The 22,467-nt window shown below is 47.1% G+C and overlaps 1 protein-coding gene and 1 long non-coding RNA gene across 11 annotated transcripts in view; one reads left to right on the plus strand and one right to left on the minus strand.

Annotated features, from left to right (window-relative positions):
* Positions 1–2,435: 2,435 nt before the first annotated feature.
* LOC109254808 (uncharacterized) lies at positions 2,436–19,295 on the minus strand. The gene is made up of 3 exons (XR_002074982.2): positions 18,926–19,295; positions 18,220–18,238; positions 2,436–3,144 (listed from the first exon to the last, which is right to left on the minus strand). It is a non-coding gene; the product is annotated as an uncharacterized LOC109254808 (long non-coding RNA).
* Positions 19,197–22,467, plus strand: part of ERI3 (ERI1 exoribonuclease family member 3) — a 127,965-nt gene continuing 124,694 nt past the window's right edge. Inside the window, exons 1-2 of one of the 10 annotated variants that reach the window (XM_019429015.2) lie at positions 19,228–19,274; positions 21,661–21,736. Coding sequence is in view for 6 of the 10 variants with exons in the window: in XM_019429014.2 (XP_019284559.1) it covers positions 19,508–19,642; positions 21,661–21,736 (211 nt within the window). In the remaining 4 variants the exon portion in view is untranslated. Of the gene's footprint in view, positions 19,275–19,309; positions 19,643–21,660; positions 21,737–22,467 lie in introns of those variants that run through there. The other 9 variants (XM_019429017.2, XM_019429014.2, XM_019429013.2 and 6 more) reach the window with 9 other exon arrangements.

Raw genomic sequence — 22,467 nt, forward strand, 5'->3', positions numbered from 1 at the left:
TAAGACTGGCTTGGCGAGATACTGAGTGAGAATACAGAATCCTTGAATCCTTGACTTTGGTCAGTGCACTCTCTTTCTCTCTCTTTTTCTCTCTCTTCTCTCCCCCTGTTTTCTGCTAGACATACCTGTCACTTCAAGAGACTGAGGGTATAGCAACATGTTTGCCCAGTAACTAATATATTTATTACAGGGGCACCTGGGTGGCTCAGTCGGTTAAGCGTCCGACTTCGGCTCAGGTCATGATCTCAACAGTCCATGGGTTCGAGCCCCGTGTAGGGCTCTGTGCTGACAGCTCAGAGCCTGGAGCCTGCTTTGGATTCTGTGTCTCTCTCTCTTTCTGCCCCTCCCCTGCTCATCCTCTGTCTCTCTCTGTCTCAAAAATAAATAAAAACATTAAAATATATATATATTTATTACAGACCCAGAAAAGTTTGGAATATATCCTTCATAGTGGCTTTCTTTGCTAAAATCAGCAATAGCTGCCCAGATAACCCATAAACACCAGGTTTCTTGTAACCTGGTGGGTGGGGGCACAGGGAAGGCAGTGAGTCCAGCCAGCTGACCACAGCCTTGCCAGTCTGAGAATCAGTGTGTGCTTAGGCAGCTCTCTGTGTGGTAGGACCCTGCCCCACTCAGTTGAGGGAGGGATATGACTACTACCTTCCAGACCTGTATTTAGCCTAGAGCTCCATGCTCATTAGCATGAGTCTCACAAAAGAAAATAACAACATCACTATTATTGAGGCATCACCATGTGCTAGGGTCTATAGAAAAGTACTTTATGTACATTGTCTCCTTCAATTCACCCAATTCTCCTATGTCATTGGTGCCATTTGTGGCTTCATTTTACAGATGCAAGAATTAATTTATAGAGAGGTTAAGTAGTTTGCTTAAAGTCATATGGTTGCTGGGTAGCAGATCTGGGATCTGAACTCAAGCAGTCTATGGCAAGAATCCACATGCAAAACCACTACTCTGTACTGCCTCTTTCTGTGCTGTGCTGTCTGCATGCACTGGCCTTCCATTCCAAAATAATAATTATCCATTCGGTGCCGGGCACTGTGCTGGGCCCTTGGGAGGGATGGATACTATATAAGTATGATTGATTGATTGATGTTTCCTATTTGCCAGTCACTGTTCTAAGTTTTACTGGCGAGTCATTTGTACTGGAGAGTGAATAACTGCTACATCTATAGCTCCATGCTAGGAAAGGAGGCTCTGGGTGTTTCCTTATGCACAGATGACCATGCCCTGTATCAAGTGACTTTACTACTCTGGCCACACCTAACTGGATCAGGGATAGACACGTGACCCAAGACAGCCAATCTATTCAGTGGCCAGGAGTCCATGAAGTGGCCTAGCAAGAAATTTGCCCAACAGAGTTACTGACTGGGATGTGGCCAAGTCAATTAGATCCTTTTTCTTGGAAAATGTAAACTCATGTTAATTATAAGTGTTAGGTGCTGCTGAAGCAAGGGCAGAGTACTAAGTGACTATACTGGTGAAATTCAAGAGTGGAGATCAATGAATGCTCACTCAGAGGTAGTAATGAAAACACCTAATTTCTAGCACTACACTGCATCCTGAACAACAGAGTTCTCAGAGTTTCAATAGGCTCTGTGAAGTCCCATGGTGTGGCTATGTCTTGACTTCCTTATTTCTTTCTATATCCTCACAATGATCCCCTATTACCAACATGATTAAGTGGGTAACACAGACAGACAATAAGGCAATTACAACAGAGTGTGATAAACACAACTACGGCAAAAGCCCAGGAGGCTATGAGAGCACAGAGGAGGCGCCAGAAAGAGTACATCTAGCCAGAGACAGTCAGGGAGGGCTTCTTGGAGGAAGATGAGTCAGATACTGTTCTCATTTTATTCACAGCAAAAATCATCACCCTTAAGATCACCCTACATAATCTGACCCTCTATTCTCACATTGTCTTCCTAAATTCTATTCCTGTCATTGTATTCCCCTGTTGCTCACCCCACTCTACCTCCGTTGGCTTTCTGGGTGCCTCTGAAACACATTGGTCCTGCCTTAGGATCTTTGCTCTTGCTCTTTTCTTTATCTAGAATGTCTCCAGATACCCACTTGTTCAACTCTCTTACTTCCTTTAAATTTTGCTGAAATCTCATCTTCTCAATGAGGCCTGCTTTGGCATCTGATTTAATACTGCATCCTGTCTGCCAACTCCTATACCCAGGCACTACTGATCTCCTTACTCTGTTCTACTTATTCTTTATTCCTTAGAACTTATCACAATTATCATCTTCCAACATACTTAATGATTAACTTACTTATTTGCTTATGGTTTTTTGCCTGCTTCCTCCCCCCCACCCCAGAATGTAACCTCAATATGAATAGAGGTCTTATTTTGTTTTTGACTGTCATGTGTTGTGTTCCCTAGAAAGCAGATTCCGGGACAAAGATTAGCATACAAGATGTTTAATAGACTGCTCTTGGGATCAACACCAATAGAAGGAAGCCTGATTAGGCAGAGGGAGAAGCTGAATTGTGAAGCAGTCCCAACAAAGTCCTCAGCTAGTCCCATAGGAAGTCCTGGAGCTGGGATGGTCTTTCAGAGTCATCCAGAGTTGGGACAAGTCGGGTGGATCTTTATGTCTCAGTATTGATCAGTCATTGATGCAAATTGTCCTTAGAAGGAGATAGGACCTTGAACAAAGAAATTTTCTTCAGCAGCCATCCCCCAACAAGGCTAACAGTTGAAGGCTGCTAGCAGCACTCCCAGCAACTGGAGGAACTGGTCCTTCATTCCTAAAGGCAGCAGATCACTGCATTCATTGTAATCTACCCTGGTACCACTTGGATTCACTTTTTCATATTAGTTCTGAGAGCACATCCTCCAGGATTTCAGTGGGCCTCTCTTCCCAGGGGAAACTTACAGAAGAGGAAGGTTTGAAGAATGACTACAGACCCCACTATTGGAGCTGATCTCAGGGTCACAGCTTTTATCCATTTCACTCCTTCTCTGTTCACAATGCCAGATTCCTTTCACCTTCAGCTAGCACATCTGTTGGTCACGGTAGTTTGGTTTGTGGCATGATGCAGATTCACATCCTTGAGGGATCTCAGACTGGTTACCATGCCCTTCTCAGGCTGGGGTTGTTGCACTTGTCCCTATACCATTAAATTAGGAGAAGGGAGTACTAACAGATCAAGTGTCACATGAATCACATGGCTGCTCCCATTGTGTAACAGCAGCCCTACTGCCTCCTGATGATCTAAGCCAATTACCTCTGCCAAGATACAGTGACTTTTCTTCTTGCCTGTGTCCTTGGCATGAAGAACCTGAAGAAGCCAGGACGCAGCCATCTCATATAGTTTAGTGGGACTCTTGCTGTGTCTTCTAACAGAAATGCTCCCCTTTGGGAATCAGCTATTCTAAATTTGCAAAGCCCAGCATAACATATTCCACAAGTGGATCACTGGGAGTAATTATAATGAGACCTTGGTTTCTGGACCCCAATGGGGACACATCTACATATAAAGGTCTTTGATTTAAAATGCATGCTGTGTCCCACAATAGAGTTTCTCAGTCTTAGCACTATTGACATTTGGGGCTGGATGATTCTTTATTTGGGGGTGGGGAGGAGAGGGACAGGACTGTCCTATGCACCGTAGGATGCACACCTCTGACTTCTACCTACTGTATACCAGTAGCACTACCTCTCCTTCTCCCCTCCTCCAGTGGAGAAAATGAAAAATGTCTCCAGACATTACCCAATTGCCCTAGGAGGCAAAACTGTCCCCAGTTGAGAGTCAGTATCCAAAAGGATGGTGCCCCATTCTCATAGAGTATCATCTCCTAGCTGGTGGTTCAGCTGTGCCTTTAATAGGTCATTGCATTGTTCGATTAGGTTAGCAGCTTCCAGGTGCTGTAGCATGTGACACAACCAATGGACCTTATGTTATGGGCTCACTCTTGCACCTCCATTGCTATAAAGTAGATCCATTGGTATGATATGGTAGGTAGCATATAAGATTGTATGCTGATGGATCAAGCACTTTATAAGCTTTCTTTTGATGGCACTGGCTATAGCCCTGTAAGCAGGAAACACAAACTCATAACCAGAATATAGATCTATTCCTGAGTGAATTTCCACTTCTTCCAAAATGGAAAGGGCCCAAAATAATCAACTTGCCATCAACTGGCTGATTGATCGCCTCAATGGATGGTGCCATCCTGGGGACTCTGCATTGGTCTCTGTGACTAGCAGATTGAACAATCCACAGTGGCAGTAGCTAGGCCAGCCCTGGTAAGTGGGAACTCATGCTCTTGGGCCTGTGCATAACTTCCAAAATCCCTGCCATCATAGTTACTTTATCCATGCATTCATCATGCTGAGACTGGGGTAGCCAATGATAGAAGCTGACTGGTATCAGTGGGCTGAGTCATTTTATTTACTTAATGGTTTAATTCCCTCCCATGGTGGATACTCACTAGTGGGCACTAACATGTAATACAAAGATCTTCACACTTTGTGCCCATTCTCATATATCTGTTCACTGGCTACTACCCCAGGCCTCCTTGTCTGTGACCTTCCAGTCTTGCCCCTTCCAGTTAGCACAGTCATTACCACTGCCCATGAGTCCATAAATATTCTATCCTTGAATCCCTTTGCTTTTTACATAAAGTAAACGACTAGGGGCCCTGCCCATTGGGAGGATCTTCCCTCTCCACTGTCTTTCAGTATAGCCACTGTCCATTTCAGCTTGTACTCACATACTGCATCAACCCGCCCATGAACTAAGGTGGGGCTTTTCCCTCCTATTTTCTGGTCATAAGGAAGCCCTCTGTACAAGTTAGATGTGCAGATGAGAGGCACTGGCTGCACCGGTGGTAGATGACATGGGAGCCTGTGATACTGCGCTGCGGCTTGCTTGTGCCCTCCAGTTCTACCCATACAAGACCTCACATGTAGCTCTTCTATCTTAGGATGGACTGTCACTGGGCCCGAGTAACCTCACAACTCAGCGGATCTCAGAATTCAGTTTTAGTGAGAGGATGAAGTTATAAGACCTGTCTGAAAAACCATGCAGCAGCAGAGGGAGTACAGGCACCCAGAGAAGATCTGAAGGGATAAATGGAGGTGAAGGGGAATTAAGATGTTTTCTCTACTACTGTTTTAATTTGATTAAATCCTATTCCATCTGTGTAAATTACTTTTTCTGTTCCAGGCACTGTACTAAGTTCTTCACACAAACTGTTATGAATTATTAATTTAATCTATACTACATATGAAGTAGGCACTATTATTATTATTCCCATTTTACAGAAGAAGCTGAGATGTAGGGAGGTTAAGTAACTTCTTAAGGAGCACAGAGTTGGTGCTCCTTAAGAACAAAGTCTGAATTCCAGGACTGTCTGACTCCAAGGCCTAATCTTTAAATAGCCACACTATCAGCCAATCTCTTCATGCCAGCTGCCATGAGATAGAATGAGGAATGAGGAAAGAGTTGTGTGTGTGTGTGTGTGTGTGTGTGTGTGTGTGTGTGTGTGTGTGTGTATGGTGGGCAGGGGGAGGTTTTTCACTATGGCTGTGCTGTGCTCTGCTGAAGAGCTTCAAGATTTTTACTAGCTCATCCATTCCTTCATCCAACAAACATTCAGTGAATACCTAATTACTATAGGATAAAAATGAGTGAACCAGATGTCTTGCTGCTATACCCTTGCCACTTCTCTTAGGGAGGTTCTTCTATAAGGACAGGGTTGCTGCTCAGGACAAGGGTAGGAAAGGGAGGGCATCAATAGAAAAGGCTGCACTCATTTGCCCAGGTAGCTCTGTGGGCTGAAGGAGGAATAAGATGGCTTGGCTATTTGGCCCTAAGATGCAAACTGCTCTCCTCTGCTTCCCAAAGCTGCCCCTCTTGGGTCTGGACGGAAGTGTTGATGGTCTGGTCCTCAGAGTTCCTTTAGTTATAGCCTATGTGTCATCTTCCCCTTCTTGGGGATCTCAGTCTTGAGGTCTGCAGTACTCTGTCCCACTGTATCATTAAAGTGATTGATTACTTTCTGCCCCATGGGCCCAAGTTTTACCTATTAAGTAACCACGTGTCTTCCTGTCCCCTAGGTGCATTTTGGAGCTGCAGTCCTACACTAACCCAGTTTTGTTTTTGGTTTTTTGTTTTTGTTTTTAGTTAAGCCTGGTAATATTAACTACCAAAATAATAATTTACATTTAGTAAGCATGTACTGTGTGCCAGGCCTGTGCCAAAAGCTCTATGGATGACTTTATTTAATTCTGTGTCAGCCCTAGAATGGAGGTCCAGGCTTACTGTTGGAGACAGAGCATGAGGTCAGCATGCAGAAGGGGCTCTTTTGGCCAGGATTGTGCTGCTCCTGTGTCTGTCCTGTGCATTCAGACCACTACAGGACCACCATAGGATCTGGACCCGCTGGCCTTACAACACCCAGCGCCCCCAGCTGAGAGCCCTGTGGTAGAACACACAGGCCTTTTGGTAGCATTCCCCTTGCCCCTTCCCTTCCCTGAACAGGCATCTCTGCCAGGTCAGCTCCCTTTCCCTTGGCTTCCTTTGTGCTTTTCCTGGCCTTGGCTCATGCTGTTCCTTCTGCCCAGAATCCCACTTTTCCTTTTTCTGCCTGGTAAAACCCTTATTTTTCAAGCCTTGCTTTAATGTCATCCTGACCTCCCTGCCCTCCCCTGTCAGAATTAATTGCTCCCTCCTTTTGTGTTGCTCAACTGCACTTATCACAGCGAACTGTAGTTACTTGTTTCACCAATCAGCCTGGGGGAAAGAGAGGCAGAGACCTGTTCTGATTCACCTCCTGGTCTCAGGGGCTCAGGGGCCGCCCAGTAAGTGTTTGCTGAAGCCCACTGGGACTGGAGCAGGGGGCTGTGAAGCTTGACTGAGGATGTCCCTGGGATGGGACCTGGGTTCTCCCTGAATCCCTGCTGTCTGTCTAACCTCTTTCTCTCTGGCTGGCCCAAACTGGATTTCAGAGACTATAAGAGGATCCCCCTCAGCGGGAACATGTCTATCTTCTCTCCCCTCCAGATGAATCCCCTCTTCAGTGGCCAGCCTGCCTGCCTCCCTCCTGGACCCCTTCTAGCCTGGTGCTCCCCGCTCTCCCCATTTAGCGGCATCTGTGGATTTCATTAACTTGCTACTTAACCCCTCTCGCTCAGATCAGCTCTGAAGATGATAAATCAGGCCCAGGGCTCATCCCTGCAGCGGCCAGCCTCTCCACACCCCCCTCTAACGAGGCTCTGGCTGCCCCTATTCATCACTGGCTGCCCTCTCCTTCTCCTGCAGTTTCATTGCTCCTACCCCCTATGCCCCCATGCAGACGGTGTCAGTGTTGTTATAGCCCAGCCACTTTGGGTTGAATTCCGGATGCAGATTCAGGACAGATTCTGGAGCTGGTAAGCTTCCTAGACCAGACCACATCTGTCCCTGGGGAGCTGTGGGTCTTGGCTTCCCTGGGTGGGGGTGGAGGGAGGTTAGTCCAAAGGTAGGATCCAGTGGCTACAGGAGAGGGAGTCTCTGGCCTGGAAAAGGATGCGAGGGCTAAGGGAGCAGAAGGCTCCCTTCCTAGCTATAGGACTGCCTTTATTTCTGTGTAGGAGAAGGGAAGGGTGGCTAGAGTAGATGGATCTGTATTCTCCTTCCTTCCTTCCTTCCTTCCTTCCTTCCTTCCTTCCTTCCTTCCTTCCTTCCTTCAAGGCCTTGCACTCCCTCCCTGCCTAGATCTTCCCAAGAGCCTTCCTTTAAATGGCCTTCTCTGTGGCACTGCTGGTCTCATAGGCACCCATCCTTTCTTACCTCCTCATAGAGTGTGGCTAGGATGAGGACTGCTACAGCAGTGACCCTGGGTGGTTTCCTGGATATCTCTGTAAAAGTCTGCCTGGCTCATGCAGCCCCTGGGACCAGTGCTAACTCACTCTGACTTTATGCTGCCCTCACACTCCTTCCCCCAAAAGCTCCCCCACAGTGGTAAAGCTGCTCTGAGACTCCTTTCTCACCCTCATCTTTCTAGCTTCCCCTTCCCTTACTTCTTGAGCTCCCCTGCTTAAGTAAACTCAACCTGTGAGCCCTCTATCCTTTTGCCACCTGTCACAGAGGCTGCCATTCTGCTCCCTGGGTGGATCACCTACACCTCAGTGGAGGGCTAGAACTGGCTAGCAATGTGGTTTTCCTCGACTTAGCAAAAGGGCCCCTTTTCCTCCCACCCTCCACCCCAGCTGCTTCTCTAAGCCCTGCCCAAGTACCATCTTTAATCTTCCTTTCTCTGTGCAGTTACCTTTCCCTCTCTCCCTCAGGCCCCCCTGACTTCTCTTTCCTTCCCTCCCATGCCCCCTCTCCTCTTCCCTTCTCCCATTTATAGGCATAGACTCCCTAAAAGGGACCTAGCTCTTTTGTAGTTCTAATCAGGGTCCTTCTGGTTTTCTCTGCCCTTAGAGATCTCTCCTCTCTGGGCCCCCTCTTATACCTCTAACTGTCCCCTCCACCCCCCATTCTCACCTTCATTCCAGCCTCCTCAGGAGACAGTATCCTGCCCCCACCCCTAGTTTCCTCCCTACCCCTTCCCAGGCCCTGCAGTGATGGCTGTCCCCCCCCCCCCCGCCCCCCTGCTTCTCTGGCATTCTCCTTTTGAAGGGAGCAGGGTCAAAGCCATTGGATATTCACCCAGCAACACCCCCACCACCACGTGTGCTTTTGTCAGGTGCTATTTCTACAATGTCTTCATTACCTCCTAATTGGCCAAATCTCTTTTCTTTATTTTTCTTGTTAAAGACAGATTTAAAGAACGAGTTCAGTAGCTCAGCCATTTTCAGACCATCATTAATTTCCCACCTTCTTATTTATTAATGGGGCAACTTCCTTGCTGGTATTTCTTGTTCCCTGGATATCTCTGTAAAAGCCTGCCTGGCTCATGCAGCCCCTGGGACCAGCGCTAACTCACTCTGACTTTGTGCTGCCCTCAGCTGCTCTGGCATTCCCTCCACAGCCCCCCTGCTCTTGCAGCCATCCTTAGTCAAGACCCCTTCACCCACACACCCTGAGTGAGACTCCCAGTTCTCTCTTCCATCCCTTCTCCCTTTCCACAGTGTTCCTGGTTCTACACTAAGCCAAACAAATGCATACATGCTGTCTCATTGACTCCTCAAAATCTTAAGAACAAAAGAGCAGACTAAAGCTCAGGGAGCAGCGCTGACTTGCACAGGGTCACAAGGTAGGGCCAGGATGTGAACGCGTTTTTACCTGGCCCCACACTAGGGCGTTTCATCTTTGCCAGCCCACCTCAGGGAAGGCCAATTCAGGGAAGCTCGCAGAGAAAGGTCACGTTTAGGGTAAGTAGTGATAGAGAGGGAAATTCCAGGACCAGTGAGAAGGCAGCAGCACAGTGGGAAATAGAAGTCAGTGGCCCGAGGATTGGGAGGGCTGTGGTCAGCAAGGAGTGTTGCTGAGAAGGACCTGTCTCCTTCTTTGGTACCTGACCTCTCTGTGTTCTACTTTCTTACCCTCCAGCACCGGTTAGCTAAAGGACTTGTGTTCTAACGGGGACATTACTAACTATGGGAGTAGTTATCTGGGGACTCTTTCTATGCCTCTGAAGGCTGGATCTGTGCACATGCTCTTTTTGAGGCCTTTTGATTCTAGTTCTCTAGGAGACTCAGCCCTTCTTCCCAGGTGAGGGGGTTGATCCTGCTGTTGCTCACAAATCCCTGCCTGTGCATGGGTGTAAGTAAGAATCAGTAAGCGCGGGGCTCCTCAGGAGGACAGCTACTGCCCTAGAACCCAGGCCCCAGGTCCCAGCATATGCTGACTCCACCAGTAGCTCCTAAATTTCTAATATGAGTGATGGGGACTTATGGTATGGTCTTTTTAAGATCTTTCCATAATCAGGAATACTCCTGTTATCCCCTAGGCTCTGAGCCCAGACTCCAGGTGAGGCCCTGTTGTGCCCAGGGCCTAGTGGCTAAGGCTGTAACTGCTTCCACATTGCTGGCAAGAGATGAGAAGGTGATGAGAATAGTGATCCCAAGTCTGGGTGCAGGCCTGAACAGATAGCTTCAAGACTCTCGTGGCTGCCTCTAAACGCCAAGTCATCGTTCTTCTCTTTGGAAAAGAAAACTCTGGGCAGCCCCATAGAAGGATCCAGGAAGGGAAGGGAGAAAGAGAACTCAGGGCAGAATCATTTTGTTCAATCTGGGGCCTCAACTGGCCCTCCAGCAGTGGTATCTGGGAGCAGCAGCAGTGCAGGGGAGGAGTCCCCTGAGGCCAAGCCCTGGGAGCCATGTTTTTACACTAAAAGACCTTGTTTCTTGTCTCGTCCTGGTCATAACCCTGCTTAATAGAGACATTAAGATGAATGATTGAAGCTGCCTCTTTCCTTGCAGCCAGAAGGAGGGGCAGCCTGGGTGACCCCGGACAGAGGGGACACTGCGGGGATGAGGTTGAGGTAGGAGGGGATCCACAAAAGATCCCTCTCCAACACAGAGCCTCAGTTTTCGTAGGCTGAAGCCTCCTGTCCCTAAAGTGGCCCCAAGGACTGCCTCCTCCCAAGGGCAAGGCTTCTCTGCACTGACCTCCAAGGCTGCCTCGGGCTCCCCAGCATTAGAGAGGGGCTAATGCCAGCAGGAAAAGCCATCATAGGTAGATAAGGGATGACAGGGACTTTTGTTTATACAGGCTTCCAAAAGGGCTTTGATAAGCTTCTGCACACACAAGTTTTCATATTTATGAAAATAATAGCTAGCAGTTATTGGGTGTTCTCTGCATGTTTCAGAGGCTATGCTTTACATGCATTGACATACTGATTCTCACAACAACCTCATGATGCAGAAATAATTATTATCCCCAATTTACAGGTGAGAAGACTGAAGCTTAGAGAAGTTAAGCCACTTGCCCAAGGTCACCCAGCTAATGTGTAGTATAGCTGGGCTATGAATCCAGGCAGTTTGACTTCAGAGCCTGGGCTGGGAATGGCTGTCATCATATACCACCTCCAGTCTTAAAAACTGTCAGAGTCGAGGATTGGGAGGCTGGTTGGGAGGATTGGAGTTTTTGTATCAGATAGGGAATTGATTTAGAGGTCAGAGACAACCGTTAGGGATAAACAGGCTCATTTCTGGATGGGGCTGCAGAAGTGGTGGGGGCCCCAGGGAGTACCACTGAGACAGGCCTCATTTACCATGTTTATGACAGGTCTGGCAGAGGACAGCTCAGGGAAAGCTGCCTCTTCGGAGATGATACCAAATACTTTTGGGCAGGAAAATGTATTGCTTTTTGTTTTCTCTCAGCCCCCCAGCCCTGCCCCTGGTCCTCTGCTAGACGGACATATAGCAAATACATATTCAATAAACAGCTTCTAAAAGATAGGCACTTCTTAAAAGCGAAGAGCCACAGCAGCCTTGGACCATTTTCAGCAGAAAGAATGTTCTGTGCTTGCAGATGTAAGTGGATGCATTTAGGGAAGATGGGCCAGAGGGATTGCTACTCCATGTGAGGCCTGGGGACCAGCAGCATCAACATCACTAAGGAATCTGTTAGAAATGCAGAATCTAGGCCTTTCCCAGACCCCATAATCAGTTTGCATTTTAACAAGATTCCCAGGTGACTGGAATGCACACTAAAGTTTGAGAAGCACTGCTCTAACACAGAACAGACCTAGGCACTGCTCTGCTTCAAACCTGTCAGTGGCTTTCTAACGCCCTCAAGCTCAAGTCCAAACCCATTAAGAAGGTTTACTTTAAAACCAGGCATGATCTTGGGCTCCTGGGTGGCTTGGTTGGTTAAGCGCCGACTTTGGGTCAGGTCTTATGGTTCTTGAGTTCAAGCCCTACGTCAGGCTCTGTGCTGATAGCTCAGAGCCTGGAGCCTGCTTCGGATTCTGTGTCTCCCTCTCTCTGACCCTTCTCCTCTCATGCTCTGTCCCCTTCTCTCTCAAGAATAAATAAACACCTTAAAATTTTTTTTTAAAAAAAGACTAGGCATGATCTAACCCTTGCCTACTTCAAACTCCTCTTTCACCACTGGCTCTGTCACATGTTCTGCTCCCATAGCACTGAGTTTCTTACCATCCAGATGTAGGCCATTTCTTTGCCTCATGACTTTGCTCATGTTATTCCCATTGCCTGGAATGCCCTGTCTTCTTCACTCTTGTGTTCCCCCCACTCCTTGGTCTGGGAAATTACTACTCAAAACACACTGGACTTCAATGTTAAACCTTTCCAGCTGTGATTAGTGCCTCCTTTTCAAACTTTCATTGTAAGTGGTCTGTCTCTATGATCACAGTTATCACTCTGAAGTGACACATTTCTTTACCAGTGTCTCCCTCATTATAGTGTAAGCTTTACGAGGGCAGGAACTGTGTCTATTGCTCATGCTCTTGTCCGGTGCTTTCAAGGAGCCTAACACAAAGCAGGTATTCAAAGAATGTTGTTGAATCTTGAAAAATTACACACTTTAAGAAGAGTGGGCTCAAGCTCTTAGTTTAGTTGAGGTTGTTGGAGGAGATCCCCCTGAAGGCTTCAGATGCCTCCTAAAAGCCCCACAGCATTTTCAGGTCCTGAGGGGTGTGGTCAGGCACTGCCTATAGATTAAAAATGCCAAGGGGCTCCTGGCTGGCTCAGTCAGTATAGCACATGATTCTCCATCTCAGGGTTGTGAGTTCAAGCCCCATGTTGGATGTGGAGTCAACTAAAAAAAAAAAAAAGAACACTGAGCAAGACCCTGGTCCTGTGGATGCCATGCTGCACAGGACACACAGATGGGTTTTGGGGCTCAGAGAGGGGAAGGAACAATCACTTGAGGATCAGGAAATGCTTCCTGGGGCAGAGCACATTTCTCTGGGGGTTCAGTGGTAGAGTTGAAAATGGGGAGGTTACTCCTAGTTGAGAGAGCACCACCAGCAAAGAAAGTCTTGGAGGTAAGGAAATACAAAGTACTTTGATGAGTAATAGTTAGTCCTTTTGTCCTGGAAGAGAGGGGGAGGTAAAGAACTACTAGGAAATAAGGCTGGAAATGTAGGTTGGAGCCTGAGTTGTAAAGCACTTGAAGGCCAAGTCAAGACCAGGAAGGAAGAACTATGAAATCACAAGGGGTCCAGTGGAAGAACAAGGCTGTATTAGTCTAGGAAGATCAAGGAAAGTAGCAGGCAGTACAAGTTTATTCACTTAATCTTGGGGGAAATATGCAGTGTAATGGGGGTCCTAGTGGGTTGGGGCTGATACTGGGCTACATCCACTGTGAGGAGTTAGGCAATACCCCCTGACCTAAACATCTATTTGAATCTACTATTTTACATGGGGGTACAAAGCCTCTCAGAAAAAAATAAATTTGAACCAAACCTGGCCAGTATACACCAACATGATTAGAGTAGGGGTATGTGAACAACACAATGAACACCAGATTGCTAGAAGGGCCAGCAGAGCTTGGGAGAGAGAGGCTTAATGATAGAGGAGGGAGGAGTCTGGAAGAGGAGCCAATTTCCACAGTAAGACTGATGGTTGAAGAGGACCATGGCTCTGGTTCTTTGTGATGGTTCTTACATAAACTCACCCTATCCCAGCTACTCTCATGCAGAATGAGTTAAATAAGTGGAAAGAGCTGTCTCTGAAACACTTAAGAGCTCAAACATTCTGCTGTAGGGCTTCACATCCTCTTAGCTAAATGAAATATGGAGGGATTCTTCTTACTTTGTGAGAGAGTGCTGTGCTCTCACATGGTCATGATACCATGAGAATTCAGCATATCAGGCAGAGGCATTCAAGGCCAGCATCCATGGTGCACTTAGTGACAGAAACCAGTGGAGCACAGTAGCTTTGATTGATCCATGGGCACAACTGAAGCTTTTTAAAGAAACATTGCTAGGGATTGTTATTTCTATAGGAGCAGGTAGAGGTCTAGAATTAGCAAGACTGGTGTATTAATGTTAACATAAACTCCTTGATGCTACTAGCTGCAATAGATGGTAGGGAATATCTGCAATGCTACAGACAAACTACAAGGCAGTCTATGGAATAGAAACAGAGCCACCAGGAGGCAGCAGTTCATGAGTGTGTTTGGAAAAATTGAGGGAGCCCGGTTTGGTGGAGAAGAGACATCAGTACCACTCCAAAGGGTCCAGGGTGAATGCAGACATCTGATCAGTGATAGGAAGCTCTAACAGGCAGTAGGAGAGAGTTGAACTTGAAGCTGTGATGGGAACAGGCAAAAGGTGGGAGCACTGGTGGCTGATGACCAACCTCAGGAGAAGGGTGGGTACTGTGGTAGATGCTTTCTTCACTTTTTGGGTTATGCAGATATTATCTCCACTTCACAGTGGAGGAAACAGGCCAAGATAAGGTGACTGCTTATTCATCAAATATACATACTTGGAATATAAAGATGATTAAAACACAGTCCTCTTCTTTAAGGACCACAGAATATTGTAGGTGAAAGATACAGAGGCAGACAAGGGCAGGCATAAGCACAAGGTGCAATGACACCACAAAGATGTTTCCCAAGTCACAGAGTCAGTAAATGTCAGAGCCAGGAATCAATTCCTGGATTGTCTGGATTCAAACCTTAGCACCTTCCACCACTCTAGCCACACAGCAATAGTTGTCAGAGTCCAAGTTCTGAGGAAGGGTGTAGCCCTTGATGCTGGCAGGAAATTTTTTTTTTTTAATTTTTTTTTTTTTAACATTTATTTATTTTTGAGACAGAGAGAGACAGAGCATGAACGGGGGAGGGTCAGAGAGAGAGGGAGACACAGAATCTGAAACAGGCTCCAGGCTCTGAGCAGTCAGCACAGAGCCCGACGCGGGGCTCGAACTCACATACCGCGAGATCGTGACCTGAGCCGAAGTCGGACGCTTAACTGACTGAGCCACCCAGGCGCCCCAACTGGCAGGAAATTTTTAAGAGCAAGAAGAGGACAATGGGAATTGAGATGTGGCCTGTACAGGTGACCCAGCAGCAGCTCAGGTCCAGAAGAGATGATGGTGCCCTCAAGGTTACCAGGTCATGGAGGCCCTCCCCTAGGGTAGGACTGATTCCAGAGCCTAGAGGTGGCAGTGTGTGGTTTTAGTTATAGAAGGCAATGGAGGCAAGAAACCAGGCTGGTTCTTAGAGAGGTACATTGGGACCAAAGAACGGAGGGTCTCAAAAATCAAGTTGCAATTGAGAGGAGAAGCTATATTGGGAGTGGCAGTGGGGAAATGGGAATGAAATCAGACAATTTTGGGGCTGGAAGGAAAACTTGCCCAGTCTCTAGGATCATCATCTCCTTTTTGCTTCTGTTGAGTTCAATAGATCCTGACAGGATTGTCTGCCTTTTTAAAAACAACTTTCTTTCTTCCTTCCTTCCTTCCTTCTTGTTTTATTTATTTAAGTAATCTCTATAGTCAACATGGGGCTCAAACCCATGACCCTGCAATCAAAAGTCATACTCTTTTCTGACAGCCAGGTGCCCCCAAACAACTCTTTTGCTTTAAAACCTTGTCTTTTTTCTCCCCTCTGAGCACCAGATCTAGAAGAGGCCTGGGGCCCCAATCTTTTCTAATGCTTTGCCTCTGCTGACTAGAGTGGCTAGATAGCCCAAGCCAATCTTCCATAGTTGGGGTAGGACTGTGAGCCACATCTCTGGGGCATGTGAATCACCACACTCTCTGAACAGTGGGCAAGGCAGGGAGAAATCAGAGAATGAGAGCTGAAGAGGCTAGGACAGGGAAGGCAAAGTGGAACAGCTTGGGCAAGAGAGCCTCCCTGGGCAGGTGGCTCCATTTGATTTCCGATTTAAAGGGGAGGCTTAGATGGCCAAGAAGAAAAAGGCTAATAAGAAAAATATTAAACTGCAGTGTGTGTGTCCCCAGGGACTTCCTGTTGCCATGACTGACCTCCCGGAGAGCGCCATTCGTTCCCGAGCATGGCAGCTTTATAGGCACTTGTAGGCCTGCAAAGAACACCAATTTGCTGCTGCAGTTTGTTTTGATAACTGAAACTTTCAATAAATCTATATTAAAATCAAAGGGAAAATTAACTAGGCCCCAGTGAGGGGCATAGAGATAAGGGAGCACATTACCACCCTGGCCTCAGCCACCCCACATCCATCTCTTAGTTCAGATTCAGGTCACCAGGGAGATGAATGGCTCAGGCTCATGGGGAACAGCCCTGGGGAAAAGCAGGGTGAAGAAGGCATGACCAGGTCCAGCTCCCACAGCTTCTGCGGCAGAGACTGTGGGCAGTAGGGTGGGGGGTGAGAAGGTGGGGTGGTGGTGGTGGTCATGGTGGGAAGAGTTGGAGAGAGGTGTGGAGGAGGGGCGAGAATAATAGTAATAAGAGCCAATATTTACTGAACTCTTTATGCCTTATGCTGGATGCCATGCTAAGCATGTTTGTATTTAATTCTACTAAGTAGGTACTAGTATTATCTCCACTCTAGAGATGAAGAAATGGAGCCTCAGAGAGGTAGTGGCTTGCTACAGATAGAGCCAGGACTCAAACCTGAACAGGTTTTCTCTGAGCTCATACTCCTTGTAACCACACTATGCTGTCTTATGCAGCTTACAGGGACTGTGAACAGCAGAAGCAGCTTTCCCGGTTCTTAGATAAAATAGTTTCAGACCCAGCCTGGGTTGTCTCAGCTGTGCCAAGTTTGGGAGCTGTCATGCACTGTTCTTGGGGTCCTTGGGTTCTCTGCCCTTCCATTGCTTGGTAAGCCCTACGATTGCTGGCCACCCTTGTGCTTTCAAAGGGCAGCAGAAGAACCAACTTGGTCTCTTTAGCTCCTGCTCTCAGTGTTCACTTTAGCTCAGTCGCTTAATCCAGAAGCCCGGAGGCTGCCCAAGGTATATCTGTGTCTGTGTATTGGACTCAGTTCATCTGCCTCCAAAAATTCACTTGCCCCATCTATACCCCCACACCAGGGCTTTGGCCACTTGGGTTTTTGGGCAGCCCAGCTGCCATTATGGTCACCTCATTTACTAACACATCTGGTTGTCTTAGCCTCCTCAGGGATAAGGGTTAGGTTTGGACAGAGCCTCCAATGTGCCCACAGTGATGGGACTGCAGTGGGCCTAATTTGGCCAAACCAGGGGCTATGACTCCTCTCATCATTTCTAGTCTGTTGAACCACTGTGCTTTAGGGTGTGGGATCTGGTGTCCCCTGTGGCTACCGGAGTAGTGGGGTAACACAACTTTCCCTTTCTCCCTGATAAGTGATGGTTTTATATGGCCTAAATAAGAGAGCAACTAGTCGTGTTTCTTTTGAAGCTCTGGTCAACTTCATAATACACAACCTTGTATTTTCTTTCTTTTCTTCTCTGCCTCACTTCCCTTTGCCTCCTCAACTCTTGCTGCCCAGGGCTTGTATTTCCCAATGAAGTTTTACCACAATAAGCTTTACTCAGGCTGTTTTCTGGGAAACCATAAAACAGAGGGAATCACAACAGAGCCAAAGGCTTGAGGGAGCCAAATGCTGGGTTTGCAGCGGTGTAAGGCACCACGTATATACTTAGCTCTTAAACTGTTGTATTATTTGAATACATTTTGCCTGGTCTTTGTTCAAAAAGAGCTTATAGTCTGGTAAAGTTCTGGAAGCTGTAAAGGTGAGCTCTAGAGTACCAAGTAGGAAAGAGCACATTCTGGAGAAGTTGAGGGGACCATGGATGGCTCCTTGGAGGATACTGGTGCTGGGCCTTAAAAGAAGCCTCCAATCTATAGACAGTAGGTGTACTTCATTCTTACAGCCAAGAAGGTTGGCTGTGCCCTATTCTTAGGCCAGACTCAGGACATAACAAAGCCAAGGACAGGAGAGACCATCTCAGGGCCTCTCATTTGTCTATTTACTTATCTGTTTATTGTTTGTTCTGCCTCTCTTTTCTCCTCCCTAATATAAAGTCTTCTCAAGGATACAGGTTTTATGTGTCTTATTCAACAATGAATCCTTAGCAACAGAAACAGTGCCTGACACTTAACAGAGACACTATAAATATATATTGACTGACTAATCAACTGGGATTAATGTCTCGGTGACATCAACGGGAGGAAGAAGACTCAATTCCAGCTCTAAGAATCAAAGGTTAGGAAGATGTGCATCCACTTTACCGACCTTGGGTTAAGTGACATCTGTCCCTGCTGATGTTTGTTTCCTCATTTGTCCACAAACATTTACCAGATTCCTGCTTTATATTTGAAACTGTGCTGGGTATTACTGATAAACAATATAGAAATAATGCTTACCTTAAGTGAATTTACAGGCCTGGGGGAGAGACAGGGAAATAGACAATTATAAAACAATGCAATAAATTCTGTAAGTGCAGAGTAGAATCACTTAACCTATTATGCAGGATTAAGGAAGACATTCCCTGATAGGGGTATTACTAGGCATTCCCAGTTCAGGCAGGAACCATTATGTTAAAGGTCAGATTTCACAGAGGTAGTAGGGCCCAGAAATTACATCATTTTCTTAAGTGAAAATATGCAAATGGCAGACAGAGGGCTTGGTGACCAAGCTGGTCCCAGAAGATGGTTCCTGGCTGATTGGGAGGCTATCAAAGCCATCGTTGGCCAAGGCCCAGGTTTCCCACTTCAGAACCTGTTACCCATGGCTTCCCAAAGAGCCACAACCAAGATGAAGAAACACGTCTCGGGCTTTGGCCACACTTCCCTCCAGATGACAGAAGAGACTCTCTGTGGTAGCTCCCTATAGTTGAGGCCAGAATTCTTTTAACTCTGATATTCCACGGGAACCAACCTGAACAAGTCAGTTCCCTCTTCCGTAGGAAGGCCCTTCAAAAATGTGAGAATTTTATTCTTAGCCTAAATTCTCCCTCCTCTCAGCTCTCCCCAGACCCACCTCAGAATATGGATGATAATGACTTGTTGAATGAACTAATCACGAGCAGTCATCTAAATACAACACGTCATTTTATGAGCCTATACTCACCTCATGAGTATATTGGGAAATGGGAAAACGGAAATGGGGGACCTGGGTCGCTCTAGGTCTTAGAAAGTTTTTGTTATTTAAAAAATTTCTTTCACAGCTCGGAAGTGAACTCCCCCTTCACTCTCTTCTGAGTACGTGCAACCTCAAAACTACAAGTCCCATAAGATCGGACGCGGGGAGTCACCATCTTGACAGACCTTAGCGCGCATGTCGGCGGGAGAGCAAGCATTTGGGGAGAAGAAGCCCCGCCCCCCTGCAGCCCATTGGTCGGAGAAGCAAGCGGCGGGCTCAGTGGTTGGCCACCGCGCCCGCCCGTCAGTCGCGTCGGCCGGGGTCAGAGTGCGCGGAGGTGAGTCGGTGTGTTGTGGACTCGTGGTGCTGGCTGCCGCTGTTGAGGCGGCCGGGAACGGGCGGTGGGGAGCGGGCGGAGCTGGCCTTGCCTCTGCCTGGCTGGCGCCGCAGTCGGCGCGGGCCGCGCCCGCCGCCGTAAACTGCCCCGAGCGCCTGCTGAGGCCGAGGGAGACGTCGGGGCCTGCACCTGGAGGGAGCCTGCCGCGCTGGCCCCGAGGAGGGGGCGTTGCCATGGCGACAGCCTCTCCCGCCGCTGACGGGGGGCGGGGGCGGCCCTGGGAAGGAGGGCTGGTCTCCTGGCCCCCTGCCCCTCCCCTTACTCTCCCCTGGACTTGGATGGGTCCGAGTTGGGGGCAACACCCTGGGGTGGGTGATGGGGAGAGGCCCCCAGATTGGGCCCTGGTTAATGCATGCGGGGTGAGGGTCGCGGCGCGCACACTATGTGCAACCTGGGGTGCTAGCCCATGTGCTCACCCTGGATGCATGATCTACTGAATAACGTTCGGGCTGAGAGGGAGCGGGGCAGGGCTTTGCAAGACCGACTGGGTGAGGTGATTAAGGGTGCTAACTTCTTACTTAGGGCTACTAGGGAAGAGCAAGAGGTTTGACCACAGAGGACATAACTCAGTAAAGAGGTGGTAGATAGAATAACCCATTCTTCCCTCTCCAGCACACACACGGTGTTAGCATTTTACCTATTTGTAAATCTGTAGCAGTGGTAGTAGCGATGGTAGGAGTGAATAAGGGGCCTAACCTAGCTAGCTTTCTGTTTGCTTTTCCTGCAAATGTTCCAGCAACAGGTGTTTTCTTAAAACAAAAAAAGCATGAACTTGGATTAGGGCTTGACTGCGAGTTCTTGCAAAATGTAACTCCTCCTAGTTGACTTGGAAGATGCTGAATGTGGCCCCTTATGGGGGGTTTGGATTCTGCCCTTAGGGTTGGATTTTGCAAATTGATAATGCCCATCGTTGTCTCTGCTCTAGGTCTCTGGCCACCTCTATGGTATTAGCTCTTATCAGACATTTTATCATTCTGTGAGCTGAGGGGCAAAAAAACACGAATCCCATTGGTTAAAAACTACACGCTATTTGAACTATAGTAGGTTGTGATTGGCTGAATTGGTTCTTGATTGTAGCGTTTCTACCAGAAATTGGCTTCATCAAATTCTGCTTTATTCTGACTTTATCATACATGGCATGCCTTGTTTTAGTGGGTTCGTTCCTGGAGCTTAAGTATATTATACCTGAATCCCCTACCATTTAAAAGCCAATTTATAAACAGGGACTTGGAGTGTGACTCCACTAATGTGTGTGTCTGTGATCTTGGTTAGAAACCCACTTGGCTGCCTTTCCTCAGAGAGGTGGGGTGTGGGGGAAGGGAGCTGCCGGGAGGTGATTGATAAGGTTTCCTTTATGGATTCTGTGGTGCTTCACTGGAGCTCAGAGCACTTTGGCAACTTAAGCACTCCAAATTAAAAGCTCGTTAACAATTCCTGCCCAAAGATCCTGTAAATAATCGGTTAGCTAGGTCCTAGAGCTTGGCTGAGAGCTCTCCTTCCAACTTGAAATTTCCAAATAAAAGTGCCTTTATTCTCTTTCATTTTGAAAAGTGTATTCTTTGTGGTCGGTTAGGTTGGTGAGTGGTCTTTCCTAAGGGATTTGAGTAGATTAAAGTCTTAAATGTGTAGAGTGGTAGACAGGAATAGATTGGTTCCAAACCTAAGTGTTTCTTTGTGCAAAGGGCATTGCCCACTTACAGGAGCACCTCTGCAGCTTCTAATCTTCTGAAAGATCTAAATTAGGTGATGAGTATGACAGGTGTCCGTTAATGATTTGACTTAGGGTTTGGTTACACTTTGAATTTCTTAGGACTTGAGGTAGACCTGGAGGTATCCTGCAAGTATTTAATGGTCTATTTGGCCATTTGCAGTAAGACCTGTGGGTTTGTGGCAAACAGCCCCTCCTCCAATCCTGGCCTCAGTTCCTGAGTTCTGAATATTATCAACCTTACCAGTTACCCATCCTCGAGTAGACTAGGATTCTGGTGTTATCCTGAGAGACACCACTTCATGGCCATCTTTCTCAGTCCAAGCTCAGATATTATAAATGTTTAGTGTTTCTAGGAGATAACCTCCTTATGAAGAGAAGTATGCTACCAGAGAACATGAAATTCATCATTCCGAAAATATATGGTACTATATATATAGCTTCCAAAAGCTCTGTTCAGGCATTGTTCTTCCATATAGATAACTTATCCCAAAGTAGTTTTGAGTTTAGGGGCTTGAGATTTGGACCCTTAAATTGTTTCAAAGAGCAGCAGCCCCCTGGGGATTTGATCCTTTATACTGAAATAGACTTGTTGCAGAGATGTGTATTTATCCACAGCATTGGGGCTTTCCAGCTCTCACAGAACCTTCAGCATCCCCAGCTGGCAGTCTTGGCATCTTCGAAGTAAGGAGAGGTGAGAATCCTGTTGCATGGTCAAGTTTGGCTTGACTTCTTTCTTATGAGTATTTGGGTTTGGAGGGTGAGGGGATGGTGGTTGGTGCAGACTGTTTTTTTCTGTAGCTTTTTTTGATAAGACGCCATGTGCTCAAAGACTACTGAAATGTACCAAAAGTCTATAAAGTGGTGATAGTTGGAGGTGGGCTATCCAGACTCCAGTTCTGTCATGATTTCTTTGTGGGCATTGCATGAGTGCCTACTTTAGGTTCAGGAAGGTTGAATACAGCCAGAACAGTCTTTCATCCTGAGAAATACACAGCTTAAGATAATAGGGAAGAACACATTCATTTGGCTTTGATAATGCATTTGACCAAGGCCTTTGGGATCTTGGTTTGATTTGGATTGAGAGTCATTGTTGGGTGAATGGTTAATCCCAGTCTATCCATTTTATAAGGATCAGGACTGACTAAAAAGGCAGACTCTGATGATTGATATCCAGGATATCAGAAGCTGTTTGTTCAATAATGAAGGGCCAGGTGCTTTGCTAGGTCCTGGAATTGTAGTAAACAAGACAGCTGCTGTCTCTGATGCCACAGGGCTTACAAATTCTGGGGAGAGATAGATAGTAAAGAAGCAGTTATGATACACTCTGGGAGTGCTATGGTAGGGTAAGTTTGGGTGCTTTTGGAGTACTCAGAAAGGTCCTCAACCCAGACCTGTAGGCTCAGGGAAGGCTTCTCAGAGGAA

This window comes from Panthera pardus, unplaced genomic scaffold (assembly GCF_024362965.1).
Source record: "Panthera pardus isolate Hobbes unplaced genomic scaffold, ASM2436296v1 HiC_scaffold_11, whole genome shotgun sequence".
Taxonomy (NCBI): domain Eukaryota; kingdom Metazoa; phylum Chordata; class Mammalia; order Carnivora; family Felidae; genus Panthera; species Panthera pardus.